At 48.4% G+C, this 18,498-nt stretch overlaps 1 protein-coding gene across 1 annotated transcript in view; it reads right to left on the bottom strand.

Annotated features, from left to right (window-relative positions):
- The window catches only part of TGFB3 (transforming growth factor beta 3), a 40,711-nt gene extending 24,602 nt beyond the window's left edge, over positions 1 to 16,109 (bottom strand). Inside the window, exons 1-2 of the mRNA XM_084841901.1 lie at positions 14,991 to 16,109; positions 3,704 to 3,867 (exon numbers count right to left, since the gene is read on the bottom strand). Of these exons, the coding sequence (XP_084698027.1) occupies positions 3,704 to 3,867; positions 14,991 to 15,450 (624 nt within the window). The 5' untranslated portion in view covers positions 15,451 to 16,109. The remainder of the gene's footprint in view (positions 1 to 3,703; positions 3,868 to 14,990) is intronic.
- Positions 16,110 to 18,498: the final 2,389 nt, after the last annotated feature.

The raw sequence follows: 18,498 nt of genomic DNA, 5'->3' as shown, positions 1-18,498 counted from the left end.
GATCTCAGTACGAATCCAAGGCAAACCATTCAACATCACAGTAATTCAAGTCTATGCCCCAACCACTGAGGCCGAAGAAGCTGAGGTTGATCGGTTCTATGAAGACCTACAACACCTTCTAGAACTAACACCAAAAAAAGATGTTCTCTTCATCATTGTTGTTCAGTCGTGCCCGACTCTTCGTGACCCCATGGACCATAGTACGCCAGGCCTTCCTGTCCTGTGCTCTCTCCCGGAGAGTGCTCAAGTCCATATTCATTGCCCTCTTCATCACAGGGGATTGGAATGCTAAAGTAGGAAGTCAAGAAATCAATGGGATAACAGGCAGGCATCGCCTTGGTGTACAAAATGAAGCAAGACAAAAGCTAATAGAGTTTTGCCAAGAGAACATGCTGATCATAGCAAACACTCTTTTCCAACAGCACAAGAGGCGACTCTACACATGGACATCACCAGATGGTCAATATCGAAATCAGATGGATTATGTCCTTTGCAGCCAAAGATGGAGAAGCTCTATACAGTCAGTAAAAACAAGACCCGGAGCTGACTGTGGCTCAGTTCATGAGCTGCTTCCTGCAAAATTTCGGCTTAAATTGAAGAACGTAGGGAAAACCACTCAACCATTCAGGGATGACCTAAATCATATCCCTTATGAATATACAGTGGAGGTGAGGAATAGATTTAAGGGATTAGACCTGATAGACAGAGTGCCTGAGGAACTATGGACGGAGGTCTGTAACATTGTTCAGGAGGCAGCAACTCAATCCATCCCAAAGAAAAAGAAATGCAAGAAAGCAAAGTGGCTGTCTGATGAGGCTTTACAAGTAGCTGAAGAAAGAAGGGAAGCAAAAAGCGAGGGAGAAAGGGGAAGATATATCCAACTGAATGCAGAGTTCCAGAGAATAGCAAGGAGAGACAAGAAGGCCTTCTTAAATGAACAATGCAAAGAAATCGAGGAAGACAACAGAATGGGAAAGACTAGAGATCTCTTCAAGAAAATTGGAGATCACAAGGGAATGTTTTGTGCAAAGACGGGCATGATAAAGGACAAAGAAGGCAGGGACCTAACAGAAGCAGATGAGATTAAGAAGAGGTGGAAAGAATACATAGAAGAACTATACAGGAAAGATCTGAATGTCCCTGATAGCCATGATAGTGTGGTCACTGAACCTGAGCCGGATATCCTAGAGAGTGAAGTCAAGTGGGCCTTAGGAAGCATGACTAACAACAAAGCTAGCAGAGATGACAGTCTTCCAGCTGAGCTATTTAAAATCCTAAAAGATGATGCTGTTAAAGTGCTGCACTCAATAAGCCAACAAATTTGGAACACTCAACAGTGGCCACAAGACTGGAAAAGGTCCAGTCCCAATTACATCCCAATTCCAAAGAAGGGCAACGCCAAAGAGTGTTCAAACTACCACACAATTGCGCTCATTTCACATGCCAGCAAGGTGATGCTCAAAATCCTACAAGCTAGGCTTCAGCAGTATGCAAACCGAGAACTACCGGAAGTACAAGCTGGGTTTCAAAGAGGCAGAGGAACTAGAGATCAAATCGCCAACTTTCGCTGGATCATGGAGAAAGAAAGAGAATTCCAGAAAAACGTCTATTTCTGCTTCATTGACTACACTAAAGCCTTTGATTGTGTGGATCACAACAAACTGTGGCAAATTCTGAAAGAGATGGGAGTACCAGACCACCTTACCTGTCTCCTGAGAAACCTGTAGGAGGGCCAAGAAGCAACAGTAAGAACCAGACATGGAACAACCGATTGGTTCCAAATTGGGAAACGAGTATGACAAGGCTGCATATTGTCGCCCTGCTTATTTAACTTATATGCAGAGTACATCATGAGAAACGCCGGGTTGGATGAATCACAGGTTGGAATTAAGATTGCCGGGAGAATTATCAACAACCTCAGATACGCAGACGATACCACCCTAATGGCAGAAAGCGAAGAGGATGTAAAGAGCCTCTTGTTGAGGGTGAAAGAGGAGAGTGAAAAAGCTGGTTTGAAACTCAACATTAAAAAAACGAAGGTCATGGCATCTGGCCCCATCACTTCCTGGCATATGGAAGGGGAAGAAATGGAAGCAGTGACAGATTTTATTTTCTTGGGCTCCAAGATCACTGCAGACAGTGACTGTAGCCATGAAATTAAAAGACGCTTGCTCCTTGGGGGGAAAGCTATGGCACACCTAGACAGCATAGTAAGAAGCAGAGACATCACCTTGCCGACAAAGGTCCATCTAATCAAAGCTATGGTTTTCCCAGTAGTAACGTATGGCTGTGAGAGCTGGACTATAAGGAAGGCTGAGCGCCGAAGAATTGATGCTTTCGAACTGTGGTGCTGGAGAAGACTCTTACGAGTCCCCTGGACTGCAAGGAGGTCCAATCAGTCCATCCTAAAGGAAATCAACCCTGACTGCTCATTGGAAGGACACATACTGAAGCTGAAGCTCAAATACTTTGGCCACCTTATGCGAAGAGAAAACTCTCTGGAAAAGACCCTGATGCTGGGAAAGACTGAAGGCAAAAGGAGAAGGGGACGGCAGAGGATGAGATGGCTAGATAGCATCACTGATGCAATGAATACGGACTTGAGCACGCTCCGGGAGAGAGTGCAGGACAGGAAGGCCATGGCGTGTTATGGTCCATGGGGTCACGAAGAGTCGGACACGACTGAACAACAACAACAACTGGGCACATTCTTAAATGTTATTAAATAAATATTATGTTAATTATACAATTAGATAGCATATTAGGCCATTAGTATTTAGGTTCTGCATTAATTCCTCCCCTCAGAATGCCCTTAGGCCCCCTCACGCATTTCTCACTACAGGCTGCCTCAGTTTTACCCCCTTGCCTGAACTGTGATAAAAGGATTATAATACCAGCCTACCTTACACAATTATTGTAAGGATTACTGAGATAATGTATGTGAAGCACTTTGAGTATTCAGTAAAAATACGAATCATTATTACTGTCTGTAGAATTGCTATTAAAGGCACAAGGGCCAACCCTAACATTAGGCAGAGTGAGGTGGCTACACTAAATAACAATAAGAGTCACTTATTAGATTTTCACTGTCAGGAGGCAAAATTTATTTTATTTTTTTTAACCACAGGAGCCAATATGTCTTGGGGTGCTTCCAGACAGAGGGCTCCTAGTCCTACCAATCAAAAGGCATTACACAGCTATTCCTCCTTAACAGATCTTTTTCTGTTAAAAAAACACAGAAGAAGCAGCGCGGGGGGGGGGGAGTGAGAGGGTTACAAATGAGAGCCATTGTCATTTGGATCCTCCATAAAATTCCATGAATAAAGCAAGGTGATTTCACAATAAAAGCTTTGCATGGAAGCACCCTTGGACTAGCTCTGAAAGGAACATATACACAGCATGACCTTTATGATGGCAGTGAATGAGGGCAGTTTATTCAGGCAGCACTTTCCTAATGCTACAGACAACCACATTGGACTTCTCTCCCCTCTAGGTCTAGAATCATCTGCAGGAGAGCACCATGCTGATAAAACAATGATATTTAATAATGGATTAGGTACAAGGGATGAAAAGTTAGTAGTTATGTTGCAGCAGGGACAATGGAAGAGGCAAGAACTGCCCCTGCATTGGCATGTGAAAATGTGGGGTCAGCATCAAGGTGTCCTACAGTTCCCATTCTGCCCTGCCTGGGAGGTCTGCTCACCTGAAAGAGTTCAATACGCTGCTCAGTGCGTTTGGAACTGGGATTTGGCATTCGCAAAACCCGAAACTCGGCCCGGAAGAGGTTGGTGCTGTTCTTCTCCGCTGAAGACACGTTGAAGCGGAACATGTTGGAAGTTACGCCTTTGGGGCAGAAAGTTAGTTCATCTAAGAGAAAATGAAGAAACCAGAATATTGAACTAGCTACAGTGGTACATAAACTTTGAGGTAACAGGGAGGAGATCCCACAAATCATGTTCCAGCACTTGCTGAGGACATTATTAATATACTAGACAGAAGAATCAAGACAGGACTAAACCCTGTCTAAATGGTAGGGGTTTGCAGGAAACATTTCCCACTACTTCCACTATTGCTGTGGAAGGCCATGGTTGCTATGCTTGTCCTGAGCTTCATCCAAAGATTTTGTTAAAGTAAAAAAAAAACAAAAAAAACCTGAAAAATATTCATACTCCTTCACCAAATTAAGATGTCTCAATAAAACATATCATTTTACTCATAACCAGTCCTTTGCAGCAGCTTGAGGTATGGTTAGTCTGCATATCAGAGGGAAGAAACACTTGGATTCATACTGAAACAGTGATGGGGATCATGCAGAATCATTCTCTCTAAAAGCAATCTTGGGTGGTTGAAGGCGTATCAGAACCACCCAAAAATAAACAGTCACCTAAAGATAAGCATGTAGTTTCTACATAAGATGGTTTCTACTGGGGCTAACACTTAGCCCCACACCACTGCCACTATTGGACCCCTGCATGTTGTTGCCACTGGCTACCACTATTTGGGATGGGGATCCCCTGGCCCACAGGCCTTATCAGGCCTACAGGATTCCCCATCTGGCCAGGCAACCTCTTCCCCTGGCCCCACTCCCTCTGCCACAGAGGGAAACGTTCTTAGCTCTGATCAGCAGCTGTTCAGAGATAAGTGTTTTTCCCTGCTTAGCACTGAAAAAGGCTCTCTTTCACAGTGCTTAGCAGGGGAAAACCATTTATCTCTGATCAGAGCTAGGAGCTTTTCCCTGTGGGGCAGAGGGGATGGGGCCAGGGGGGAAGCTGCTTAGTGATTCAGTCCTGCTTACTTCTAAACCTTGTCCCATCTTCTGCACTTTGTCCTGCTTCTGAGTAATCATGCTGCCCATGCGTAGTCTGAGTAGACATGCAGAGGGCTTGGTATTTGGGACATTATTTGAAAGTGCAGATGAGTGATTCTGAGCTTACTTCTGAGTAGACATACTTCCTACTATAAATTGGTAACAATGGAATTTAGGGGATGGATTTTTAAGCCCCACCCATTTTTCATGTTGCCATGCCCACTTTTGACGTTGGCTCCACCCACCATGGGAATGCAGCCTCCAAGAGCTTCTCCAAAATGGAATTTGGCCCTCGAGCCAAAAAAACACACAAAAATGGCCCTGCTCCATACACTTACCTGGAAACAAGCCCCACTGAACTCAGCAGGACTTACTTCTGAACAGACATGCATAGAACTGTATGCCAGTTCCCTTTTTAAAATCAAATTTGGTATGAGGAAGATCAAGTTAACATATCTTTCTGAGCTGCAGACAGGGAGGGGAACTTACGCAGAAAGTTGTTTGTTACAGCTTTATAATTGCCATGTGATTGCATGTTTTCTGCAGTAAACACAGTCCTCATGAAAGGGGGATGAACATCTCTGGAGACACATGCTTGGAACAATGATTATCTGCATCGCCACTGGCATATTTTCACACTTGACATGTTTACAGCAGCAAACACTGTTGTAAAACCAATACAGCCACAACAAACATGATGACTGCATAAGTTGTACGGTGGCCAGATGCAAAAGAGAACAGGGCTCCTGGACTGTTTATTAATATTATTAATAATAATATTATAATAATACTTTATTTCTATACTGCCCAATACCCAAAGCTCTCTGGGCAGTTCAAAAGAATTACAAGCAGCAAATACAAGATTAAAAAAATATTGAAACTTTTAATAATACAATATTTAAAAACAATTTAAAACAGCTAAAGCAGTTACAGTAAGATGCTGGATAGCTGTGTAGAGGAGGGAATTTCAGCAGGTATCACATCTGGCCACCCTAATACAGCATGAAATATTCCCAAGTGCAGAATGTGGTTGTGGCTGCTGCTGAGCTGTTTTTCCGGGAAGAAGATTAATTATTCTTAGTGTCATAGAACAAACAACTCTGATGTCTTTAACCTACATACCCACAATTAAAAATGAATTGCATTTTAAACTACCCATCAAGTATTGATCAATACATTCAGTCTTTTAGCTCATTCCATCCGAAATGCTCAGGACAAGTGACAATAATTTCAAACTTATAACAGACATGTGTTTAAAAACATAGCAACTGATGGCCAGCTGATCCCTGGCCATCAAAAGCCAGAAGAATGAATTTTTAAGAAAGAATTGCATCATTCCCAAACAGGCTCAAACTTGACTCAAGCTTACTCGAGGCTCCCAAGGGACAGAACTTCTCAACTGGGGGTGGGGGGAGTCCCCAAGAATGTCTCTCTCTCAGTCCCCAAGAATGCCTCTCTTTGGGCCTTTGCTATCTAAACGTGACACTCAGAACAGTAAAGACAAAGCTTGTTGTGATGGGATGCAGCGACCTATGTTGACTTTTACCTAAGTTGGACCCCCGCTTATCTATCTAGGGGTGGGCGGGAGGACGTTCACATACATTAGACTACACTGGCTACATGGCAAACAAGGAGCCTCTGTTACTGGCTCTCTAAGTAAAAGCTAGCAGACAACACCTCCAAAAGACCACACTGGTACCTGTGGGCAGCATCCAATAGTGCCCCTGTGTGGGCGGCCCAGGCCTGTCGCCAGCGCATATACAGCCCCTCATTTCTGGAAGGGGCAGGTTGCGCCCCTTCCAGGAACAAGTGTTTCCTCTTGTTTCAGCGCTTGTTTGGTTCCCACCAAACGCTCCCACCAGCATTCCTAGCTTAGATAGCAGTCCAGGGAGTGACAGAGCGCGGATAGCAGACTTGGTGGACGCGCGACGCCGACGCAGAGAGCAGCGCCAAATGGAGGGCGCAGAAAGGAGGCGTTGTGCCCGGTTGGCGCGCAAACAATGGCTGCGCCCAGAGGATCCAAGGGAAAAGGGGAGGGACTCTCCCTAGTCCTTAAGTTCAGGGGTCTGCCAGTAATTCCCTTTCAAATGGGGACCAACTGTTCCAACTTAGGGCATAGGTACTGTGCTGCTCAGATCTAGTTGCAAATGGTAGCGTTGTTAAGTTGTAAAAGAAGAATAAAGCTTTGAAAGGAATCCCTTTGTCTGTGTCTGGACTTAGCTACTGGATTAGACTGAGAGAGGCCTCCAAGGAGCCCTTGACAAAGGGCACCATTGGATCCAACCCCATACGTTTGGCTCTGTGAGGTAAACAGCAGCTCCATGTGAAGGGAATGCTATTTGGACCAGGAAAACAGTATGAAGGGTTAAACACACACACGCACGCACGCACACACACACGCACGCACGCATGCACACACACACCAGTGCTGCAACCCTGTTCTGAATGCCTGGAGTGGGAGGAGGACAGGATCTGCAGCTGCATTTAACTTTTTAAAAAGTCACAGGAGAGATCCAGGGGATTTCTACACCAGCCTAAAATCCTGCATTTAAAACAGGGCTTTTTGCTTCCGTTTTAAATGCAGGATCACAACTGATTCCCTTTACATGTGCTTTCTTTTCTGTAGATGGCCATTCCCATAGCGTTATTTCCATGAAGAGGCATTACACACGCTCCAGGTTCAGCAATACTTGCTCCTGGGTTCCTGCCCCTTCACCTCCCCTTGCACATTACTGGTGGATGGGGACTGACATGCTGACAGCCTCCCCACCCATCTCCCCGGGCCCCGCCTCCCTCTTCCATGCTTTTGGCCAGGCCCTGCCACTCTGCCACTCCTCTGCTCTGCCGCCCCCCCCCCACTGCCTTTTGAACAGGCAGGCTGAAAATGGCGAGGAACCAAAATGGCGCAGGAGCGGGAAGACTGAACGCCCATCAGACCTTCGTCACCACCTTTGACATCATGACCACCCACCCAACAACCACACTCAGCGCTTCATTCACGCCGGGGAGCAATACACGGGGAAGACGTGGCACTCCATTTGCACATATCTGGAAAAATACCCCATTTTTTCCGTCTGAGGAAAACATGGGATAGGTGGGAGGAAATAGTGGAATAATGACTGGACAACGACAACGTCATGCGATGGCCCTGCACAACTCAATGAGTGAGCAACCATGAATGCGCAGTGAACTTGAGGTATAGAGATCCCCCCAGTCACAGATCTTCCATCATCGTCATCATATCTAGTTTGGCCATTAGACATCTTTCAAGTCCTGAACTAAATCAGGGGTGGGAAACTTCCGTTTTGGCCTACAGCTCCCATCTTCCCTAGCCAGCATAGCCAATGGTGAGGGATCATGAGGGCCTTAGGCCAAAATATCTGGAGGGTCACAAGTTGCCCACCCCTGCTCTAAATGGTCCGGGGCCCAAGACCTCTTTATTTATTCCTAAATATTTATTTACTGTTCTTCTGAATAATGTCATGGTGTTTCACAAAATTAAGACAAAAAACCAAATAAAATAATACAATATCAAACAAAATCCCAAAATTAATACCCCATCAGATTACAGTAGGATAGCAGCAGCATTTAAAAAAAAAAGCAAAATAACATAGAGCAAGGACATTGCAGCAGTTAGAATCTGGACCAGGGTCAAATCAGCAAATCTTAAATGCTGGTGGCATGGAGGGTAGAGAACATTAAGAGCAGCTTTCTGTCCTATGAATGTGCCCAAGCTTTGGGAGCAACACTGGAAGCCTTGCTCTCTGTTCCCATCACCATTAGGTCTTTGTAGATGTTTGGCAGATGGGTATGAGAGGCAGGGCCTTTTCTCTTGTAGTGCCTCCTGGAGGGAATTCATCTGGCTCTGTTATTGGTTGCTTTTCGTAGGACAGTGAAGACTTATGTATTTCAACAGACATACTGCTGCTGAACTAAAAATGTTGTGCTTCTATTTTTATGTGCCTGTTAACATACCATTTTACACTGTTAACTGTTATTTTGTAAGCTGCTTTAATAATCGCTGATAAAAAAAGCAGGGTACAAATCTTCCTAAGAGAACTAGTAAGCACTCATCTTTCCCAATTCCCTGTGCCCATTACGGCTAGCTGTAGTAGTGTTCTGGTATTATTTCTTTTCTCCTCCTTTCTCCTTTCAATGCAGAGTCAACAATGTCAGTAGTCCTAGCTAGAGTGGGCTTTAGCACTTTAAGCACAAAAAAAGAGACCACTGGGTGGAGACCCTGAAGTCTCCTGTCATAGGAATCCACCCAAGCTTTGGAAGCAACATAGGAAGGGCTGGGTGGGGTCTTTAGTCCCTGATTCCATTAATTCAGCCCCCTCTCACCCACACACCCTGGCTGCTTCCTCAGAGACACAAAAATGTGGTGCTCTCAGCTGCTTTTGACAAGAGTGCTCGGTCCTCTGGGAAGCCTGCCACATCAAGGCGCAAGGTGGACAGCAGCCATCAGTTCTTTTCGCCATGCACTACTGCCCTAGGAATGAAATGCTGGGGAGGCAAGGTGGGTGTGAGTGTGGGGGGCAGAGAGGACGTCTTCTCCTATAATCATTTGGAATAAGGATGTGGGGCTGCTCCTGAAATATTAAGTCTGCTTTTCTGTATCAGAGCTAAGCTCTCCTCCTGCTGCTATCTCACTTCCTCTGCTGGACTGAAGTCCTGGAACAGGACACATACTCTGAGCTATCTGGTGGATGGTTTGGAGCCAGGACCATTTCCTGTGTGTGTAGTTCAGATTTGTCTGTATCAGCCCTGAAACCTCAATGGAATAAGACTCTCCTCGCTTCCTCAGAGGGGGGTGGTGGGAGAGACTGGTTTTGGCTCTACAATCATTCTGAATCACCACCTGGCAGAGGGACAAAGTCATGGGAAAGTTGAACATCAGCCACTTTTGAAGACATGGGACCAAATCCATTGCTCGGCAAGTGGAAGAAACATCACGGACCTCTGCAAGGCAGGCCCCATTGTGACCTCATTTCAATGGCACCTCTTGGGGTGCAAATAATTTGGTCCCAGGAGGCCAACTGAAATGACACCTTTGCCTGTAAGAGTCCGTGGAACAATTGTTACCTTTGTGTTGTGGATACACATAGTAATGCCTGGCAGGCTCTAGCCTGAAGCCATTCTGCTACATAACCTCAGATCCACCTGACAGCACTTCGACTGCCCCATGAGACTTTTCTGCACACCTTTCCACCTTAGTCTTGGCCTACGGCTTCTCTCTACACCTGAGCACACTGCCTTTGCAGTTCAAATAGGCTCACATTTTCCTTGGGACAGCCACATTTCACCAATTCCCTTTATCCTTTGCCTGGCTTTAACTAAGGGTCTCCGTTGCAGGAGCAAAACTTCAGTAAGTACAGCTGCTGGAAGGGAGCAGTCTGGCAGCTGTATCGCTTCCCCTCATGGCACATGGCTTCCTTCCACACACCTCTTAGCAGGTACACAAAGGAGCTGACAACCTCACTTCTGTTTGCTTAGGCCCTTTGTGGTGATTTCTGGTTTGAATCTTTTAATAACTTCCCTATTTATTTAAAGTGGGTCTAACTTTAACCAGCAGCCAAGAGTGTGGTCCTTCTACATAAACATTAACTTGTTATTAATGGTTATTGCCATCCCTTTCTTTCCTGTCACTTTAGAGCAGTTCTTCTGCCATACCTTACTAATAACACTGATCATACACCTGGGGTGGTTTTGTCAAAAGACCAAAATACGGAGCCATTCACTTCTATAAATAAATGTTGTTACAACGGCATCTCACTGTCTTATTCCAGCATGGTACAGGTCACCTAGCAAGCCCAAGGCTAATAGCTTTCCCATACCTGAATACTGGTGGAAACGTAATGTGTGAAGATACTATAACTTGTGTAGAGCACTGTAGGTAGGTGGGGAGACAGCACAGAAGAGATTTTATGACACAGAAGCATGTAGGTCATACCCTGAGTGCTCATTGGAAGGACAGATAATGAAGCTGAAGCTCCAATATTTTGGCCACCTAATGCGAAGAGAAAACTCCCTGGAAAAGACCTTGATGCTGGGAAAGACTGAAGGCAAAAGGAGAAGGGGAAGGCAGAGGATGAGATGGCTAGATAGCATCACGGATGCAATGAATATGAACTTGAGCACGCTCCGGGAGAGAGCGCAGGACAGGAAGGCCTGGCGTGCTATGGTCCATGGGGTCATGAAGAGTCGGACACGACTGAACGACTGAACAACAACAACAACAACATATGTACCATACACTAGATGACATTTCAAGCAGCTGTCTCTAAGTTTCCATTCAGTTCATGCAATAGGACTTCCCTGAAGTGCTTTACCACTGCTGCACATTCACACATTATTTTCACAAGGAGCATTCACAGAACTGATCCTGAAAATGTGCAAATGGGTCCTGTGTTCCGGATAACACCTAGGAGAGTTTTGCACACCCTATAGTGCAAATGCTGATGTACAGGTGGAATGCTAACTGATTGCTCTCAATAGCTAGATCTTCCTCAAGACTTCTGAATGAGGTACTGGGGCAAACCTCCCCCCACCTCGCCAGCGAAGGATGATGCAATTAAGTCTGTGTATGAACATAGTAAAAGTAGGTTTTGAAAGAGAGAGAAAGAGACAGCCGTGTTTGTGGTTATTTTTTTAAGGAGACTGAGAGAGACTGAGAGAGGGTGACTGAGAGACTGAGAGAGGGTGAGTTGAGTTTGGAGCTCTGTAATCTGTGGAAACATTTTGGGGTGTTGGCTGCCTCTCTCTGGAGATCTGATGTGGGGCACTGGAATTTGCTGTTGGAGTGTTTTACCCAGCCTGCTCAAACCTGGTGCCCTCCAGATGTGTTCGACTGCAACTCCCATAATTCCTACAGAGAATGGCTGGGAATTATGACAGTTGCAGTCCAACACATCTGGTATGGCTGGGAATGATGGGAGTTGAAGTCCAACTCATCCAGAGGGCCCCAACTTCGGGAAGGCCATCTTAAACTGTGTGCCTCCATATATGGTCAATGTATATATTTGTAAATAAATTCAAATAACACAAAATGCCAATAACCAGTGATCGCTGTCCAAAGGAAACCAAACCCAGGTGACTGATGTGCCTCTGGAACTTCTCACCACTTGGGGAAGTGAGGGAAACATAACCATATATGTGACAACCCACAGTCACTGCAGTGTCTTGCTAATGTCCTCTTTTGCAATACCACCACCACAAAGAAATGTGGGCACCTACTGACATTACTTCACATCTGTATGGGGCTCAGGCATTTGTTGTCTACTCGACCTCTGTGGCTCCGTATTTCCACCACTCAGTGTGAAGAGACACAGATGTACCACATATGCTCAGCATCTGTGTCCTCAATGCTTTTAACTGTGCAGAGCCTCTTCAGCATCTTCCTTTCCTTTTATCTGCAGCAGAACAGCTGTTCTACTGTGGTTGCTTCCCATTCACTGACAGTTCACTCAGCAACATGAAGATGCTACTTGCCAGTTCAGCTCTTCTGCCTCCTCCACCACCGCCTTATAAGAACATAAGAGCCATGCTGGATCAGACCAAGGGCCCATCTAGTTCAGCATTCTGTTCACACAGTGGCAGTCGACTGGGAACCCACAAGCAGGGCATGAGCGCAACAGCACCTTCCCACCCATGTTCCCCAGCAACTGGTGTACATAGGCTCACTGCCTCTGGTACTGGAGGTAGCACATACCCATCAGGACTAGTAGCCATAGATAGCCTTCTCCTCCAGGAACTTGTCCACCTCCCTTTCAAAGCCATCCAAATTGGTGGCCATCACTACATCCCTGTGCTGTCTGCTTCTTCTCTGTGCTTTCCCCTAAGTTCCTCTGAGACCCCACCCACAAAATGACTGGGGGCGGGGAACACGTGGTTACCTCTTGAAAAGAAAACATGTAGGTGCTCTTTCACATGGAAAGCCATTTGTGTAAAGTGCCCATCCTCACAGGGCTTGGCAGTTTCAACCATGTTAATTCATCCCCCTGCCGCCACCCCCAAACACAAAGAGTTTGCTGAGGCAGGAACTGGGCTGGCACAGTCCAGATCACCCAAGGTGTGCAGGGAGCCACTTCATGCAAATGGTTTCCTGCTCAGAAAGGCCCTGGCAACCTTTTGTTGCAACTGGGTGGCAGAGCTGTTGTGTGAGCGGGGTCATTCAACCACACTGATGTGGTGGGGACAGAAAGACCACGTGGATCTGTGTGCAGAATCTGTCAAGGGCTCAAGTGGCTGCATGAGTGTTTTGCCATGTGCCTGGCTTACAGCTCAACCAAACATTTCCCTCACAACTCCAAGCCTGCTGCTGAAAGTGGGCTGAATGGTTGTGTTTACGAATGATCATGTTCATCTCTCATCCCATGACCATTTCACCACAGGCCAAACACAACCCAAATTCACATACCTCACCAAGCTGTGTGTGTGCGGTGTGTGTGTGTGTGTGTGTGTTCCATGAGGGAGAAATTTTGCCCAGTGTCTGTGGTGACTACCACTCATATATGGAACATTTTAATATATCTACTCTGCCCTTCAAGTATAATTTTGGCTTCTGTGCCTCAAAACGCCTTTTCTCTCCTAATCCTGAAGTACATCTCCTCCCCCACCACACACACCTCTCTCTCTGTTTCTCGCTTCTCCCTTCCCTCCTACTTTAGGTTTTTAGACACTGGCTTGGTTTTCTGTTCACTGGCTGGATTTTGGGCTGATGTTATTCCAAGACACTGAAAGCTGGCCCAGCCCTGGTTTGCCCCTTTGCCAACCCTCCAGCTCCTCCACCTAAGGTGAGGGGGATGCTCTGCCTGGCTTTCATAACTCACAGTTTCACATAAGTTCACCTCCTGACAGCCTGAGCCTAACGTGTGTTTACACGGATGTGAGCCCCATTTTGTTCAATGGGACTTACTTCTGAGTAAGCCTGAACAGAATTGCAGCCTAAGTTGTTTGCGCTCCTGCCCTTGAGCCATTCATCCCCGCCCCCAGCCTCTCTACACTCATCACCAACACCCTGAAAGATACTCCTGCCACCCTCTCCAATGGTTGCTTTCTCCACCCCTCCCTCAACACTTGGCCACATCCTCCTTCCCACCCCCACACGGTTCTGCTGTAATTCAAGAGTCCACGAGGACACCTAATGGCAGCAAAGGGAAACATGGCTATTGCCAGATTCTCACAACCCCCACCCCAGATGATTGGAAAACCTGTCCGTGCACTCCCGGCATCAGCCAAGATTCCAGGCCTAGCTCTGAAATGTGTTTACTGTGGGACCAAATCACAGATATGTCAGGAACAAATTGGCATACAAAGACCACACAGCCCACAAGCAAAACTGCCAGACCCATACATGAGTCAAATACATCTGCCACGGAGCCACTGCACAGGCAGTCCAAGGCATTTCATTCTCCCATTCGGGTGCTTTTTGCATGACCTGGACACACAAACATTCATCCCTGATTCGTGGCTGTTTAGGAAATATAGGTGCATCCAATATATACACACATACATGCACAAGTCTTTGCAAAGACTGTGCATCTGAAGCTATATTGGCCATATAGGCAATGTGCATGCAAGCCCATGTGTAAGACTGCCGCTGACACAAACACAATTGCTTTTGCATGTGCTCACATCACACACACACACACACACACACACACTGCAGTCAATGCCGCAATGGTTGGACAGGGTTCTGCCTCCGAGAAAGGATTTCTGTTGCCAAGGCACGTCCCACCTGATTTGAGGAGACCTGGCAGAGAAATGCTCTCTCTCTGCAGCCTGGATTTGCCAGGCACGGAGAACCAGCATCGTTTAAGGAAGGAAGACTTGGGTCTGGAAACCTGGCTTCAAATCTCAGCTTACCCAGGGACTCCCTGGGTAACCCTATCGCAACCCAACAGCCCTGCCTTAGTTTGCCCACCTGTGAAACAGAAAAAAGAGTGACCTAGCCTAGATGTTGCCTGCCACCCAGTCCCTCCCCGCTTCAGAGCCTTTGGCGCCTGGAAGCCTCCCTTCCCCTCCACACTCCTAAGGGATGTGGGCAGCCTTTGGCCCGGGGGGGGGGGGGGCTGAACTGCTTTCCTGCCGGGAACCTCAAGGCTCAGCCACCACGCAGCCACCCCCGCTGTCCCTTCCCACCCTGTCAATGCCCTTCCGCTGCATAGAAAGGGGGACTTACTGTGCTCCGGGAACCCCTGGATCATGTCAAATTTGTGGATCTCCTTGGCGTAGTACTCGGACTCGGTGTGGTCCTGGGAGCAGCTCTCCTGCTTCTCCTCCTCCTTTTCCTCCAGGAGTTCCCGGGTGCTGTTATACAGAGCCAGGATCTGGTAGGGCACGTGGCTCGGCCCCACAGTCTCCGGGGGGCTGGTGAGGCGCAACTTGCTCAGGATCTGGCCCCGGATCGCCTCCACCCGCTTCCTCTTGATGTGTTCCAGGTCCAGCGTCGTGCAGGAGGAGAGCGACAGGCTGACGGTGGCCAGGCTCAGGAGCGAGAGGAGCAACAGCGCCCGTTGCAAGTGCATCTTCAGGCGCGGCGCGGGGGCGAGGAGGCGGGACACCCCCGGGAGAATAGCGCGCACGCGGAAGGGCGACCAGGCGGATCCTGCTGCGGGCTGGCGCGCGGCGAGCGGGGGCATGAATGGGCGCCCCGGGCGCGCGGCTGGGGACCTCTAGGAGGACGCGCGGGCGGCTCCCGGGGAAGCGGAGCGGCGCCTCGTCCCGCCGGGGTCCCTCTCCATGAGTGCGCGGGCGCCCGCGCAGGGCCAAGCCAGCCTCGCCGGGAGCTCCGGGGCGCGCACCCGCCGACCAGAGCGGCCTCGCCGGCGCTCTCTCCGGTCTACGCTGCGCTGGGCAGCTCCCGAGCCAGGCGCCCTGCAGCAGGCTCAGCCCGCAGCGCACGTGTCAGGCGGGCCCGCGAGCGCACTTGCGGCTGCCGGCGCGCCCCATTCATGCCCCCCCCCCGGGCGCCATCCCCTCGGGAGCAGAGCCGAGGCGGACGCGCCTCGCCTTCATTGGCTGGGGCGGGCGGTCGAGCACCACCGCGGGGGACGGGCGAGGCGAGGCGAGCGAGGCGCCGGGCGCTGGCCGGTTGCTGCTTCAGCTGCCTCCGCCGCCTGGGCGCTTCCGGGGCGCCCTCCCTTTCCTCCGTCGTCCCTCCGCAGCTCCAGGTGCGAGGCGGCCCTTTCCTCCCTCTTCGCGCTCGCCACCCTCCCCACGGCCCCGCTCTCGCCTTGGATCGGCGCCGCCAAACTCTTTCTCCCCCCCCTCGGCGCGCTCTCGCAACACACACTGCCTCTCTCTGCTCCTCTCGCTTGAAATTTTATACCTCCCTCCCATGACGTCTCTGGGCCCGGGACGGGCAAAGGGGGAGCGAGTGAGGGATCGCTTCAAGCTCAGCCTTCGCAGTCCAGCACAATGTTAATGTGTTAAACAGGCGCGTCCTGTGGAAAAGGGGGTGGGGGGAGAGAAGCTGCACACACACACACACACCCTTGCACGCACGTACACGGGCCGTCATGTTGGGGGCTCGTCCCTCTCAGGCCCTGTTCCCTCCTGTTCTGTGGGGGTTCCGTGCCGAAGTGGTTTGCCTCACAAATGTTACCAGCAGGCTGCGCCAACTTTTCTGTTTCTTTCTTTTTCAGAATAATTGTTGGCCAGCGAAAAACAGAGTGTTTGGACACGTACACGAGATCACCCTCTCTTAATAACGGGAATAACTGATCCAGAATAACTACCCGCCCTTGCCCACGTCCTCACGACGCTTAGAATCTCCATCCCGCGCGTCACACATGTCCTTTGAAAGCGGGGGACGTACCCGCGTCCTTGTCACGGGCTTTGTTACTTTTGAGCGACAACGCCGATGCTGGTATCAACGGGGTGGGCGTGGGGGGCGTTGAAGTGTTAAGCGTCCCTGCGATCTCAAACACCGCCCACCCCTACATGTTAAGCACACTTCACATGGATGCAAGTCCTGCCGATGCGAAATGAACTGATGAGCTGCTTAGAACTGCAGCCCAAAGTTTACTGGAATCAGTGGGGCGCGTTCTTCCAAATAAACGTTTTAGGGCGCAATCCTATGCATGTTTAGACAGAAAAAAGTCTTACAACTCCCAGCATGGCTGGCTGGGGAATGCTGGGAGTTGTAGGGCTTTTTCTGTGTCTAAGCGTGCATAGGATTGCGCCCTAAATTCAGTTGGGTTGGAGCAAGAATGAGTATGGATCTTTACTCCTCCTTGGATCGCTTTTGTTGCCAGTGTCTACCTGGCCTGTTATTATAACAAGATGCTGCTAAACCTGACATTAAGGCCCGCAGAGTTTCACGGTGGGAAAACGTCAAGGTTTGATCTTAAAAAATTGGGAGTATACGCGATCTGGCATGTTTATTTCTCCCCCCGGCTTTGCTCCTTCCGTAAAAAACATTGGCCACGGGCAGCCTTCGAAGGTGGAGCTGTGGACAGAGACGGCGAGCAGCCGAGACGCGTGTGCACTCTTTAGCAGCGATCAGGCCCCGTTTCTTTTATTACATTACACCAGTCCCGGGAGGCTGGCGGTCCGGAGTAGCTAAGGGAAGCGAACGGCGTCCTCTGCTGGGCAAACAGCGCCGGTGAAATAGCTCCCAGGAGGAGTCCTTGTTTATATATAGGAGTGGATTCCAAGAAAACTTGCCCCTGAGCTGAAAAAAGAGAGTGGGTTGGGTTCTTGGCGTTGTGTCTTCCAGTTATTTCCAGCTGCTAAACTGCATTTTGAATCTCGAAAGCTAAATCTTACCTAATGTGACCTTTCCATCCTATGAGCAATCTCTCTAGTAACTGGAGTCCAAGCTGCTACAGAAATACCCATTGTAAGGTTTTGTTTTAGGGGCTGTTAGGGTGGAAAGATGTCTGATAGAAACACCCCCCCCCACGTGATCCAAAAGTGAGTTTATTTAGGTCAGGGGCGGACCAGATGTTGCTGAACCAAAATTCCCATCATCCCTAACCATTGGCTAAGCTGTCTGGGACTGATGGAGCCCAAAATGTTTGGCGGGCCACAGTTTCCCCACCTCTGGATTTAGTTTTCAGTATTTATATACTGCTTTTCTACTATAAAATCACCAAAACAGTTGACAAAATGAAGCATAAGCTAAAAACAAAAGCACAATAATTCACTTAAAAACAATACCACCCTATAGCAGGCATAGGCAACCTTTTTGAGCCATGGGCACATTTAGCAATTTGAGAAACTCTTGGACACCACCACAAAATGGCTGCCATAGGAGGCATGGCAAAAGGACAAGTAACCTGCCCAAAAAATGGAGTAGAAGGCAAGAGGTGGTGTCTGAGCCTCAACACACTAAACAATTCCTTTGAACCTGCAGTTTTCAGCACCAACAGATTGCTATTTCACAGCAATCTCAGTTCCTGGTAATAAAATGTGTTAATTGGAGGGAAAAAAAGTGGGAGGGCTAGAGCACCTTGGTGGGCACCACGAAAGGTGTCCGAGGGCACCATGTTGCCTAGTCCTGCCCTACCGTAGTAAAAGTTGTCTGAAATCATATAAAACTAGAAGAAGCAGGGCTTCTCCACATGGGGCTTTTATTCTGCTATTGAGATTGGTTACTCAAGGAAGTTTGCCGGTCCTTTACATGACGTCAACCTCCAGGACGTCTCCCGTACTAAATGACCTTTATCCCATTTTTTAAAAGA

The sequence above is a fragment of the Heloderma suspectum genome, chromosome 1, assembly GCF_057233095.1.
Source record: "Heloderma suspectum isolate Gila_16-S chromosome 1, 16-S_ref, whole genome shotgun sequence".
Taxonomy (NCBI): Eukaryota; Metazoa; Chordata; class Lepidosauria; order Squamata; family Helodermatidae; genus Heloderma; species Heloderma suspectum.
The sequence above is the reverse complement of the archived record's forward strand: the minus strand, read 5'-3'. Positions and strand labels throughout refer to the sequence as shown.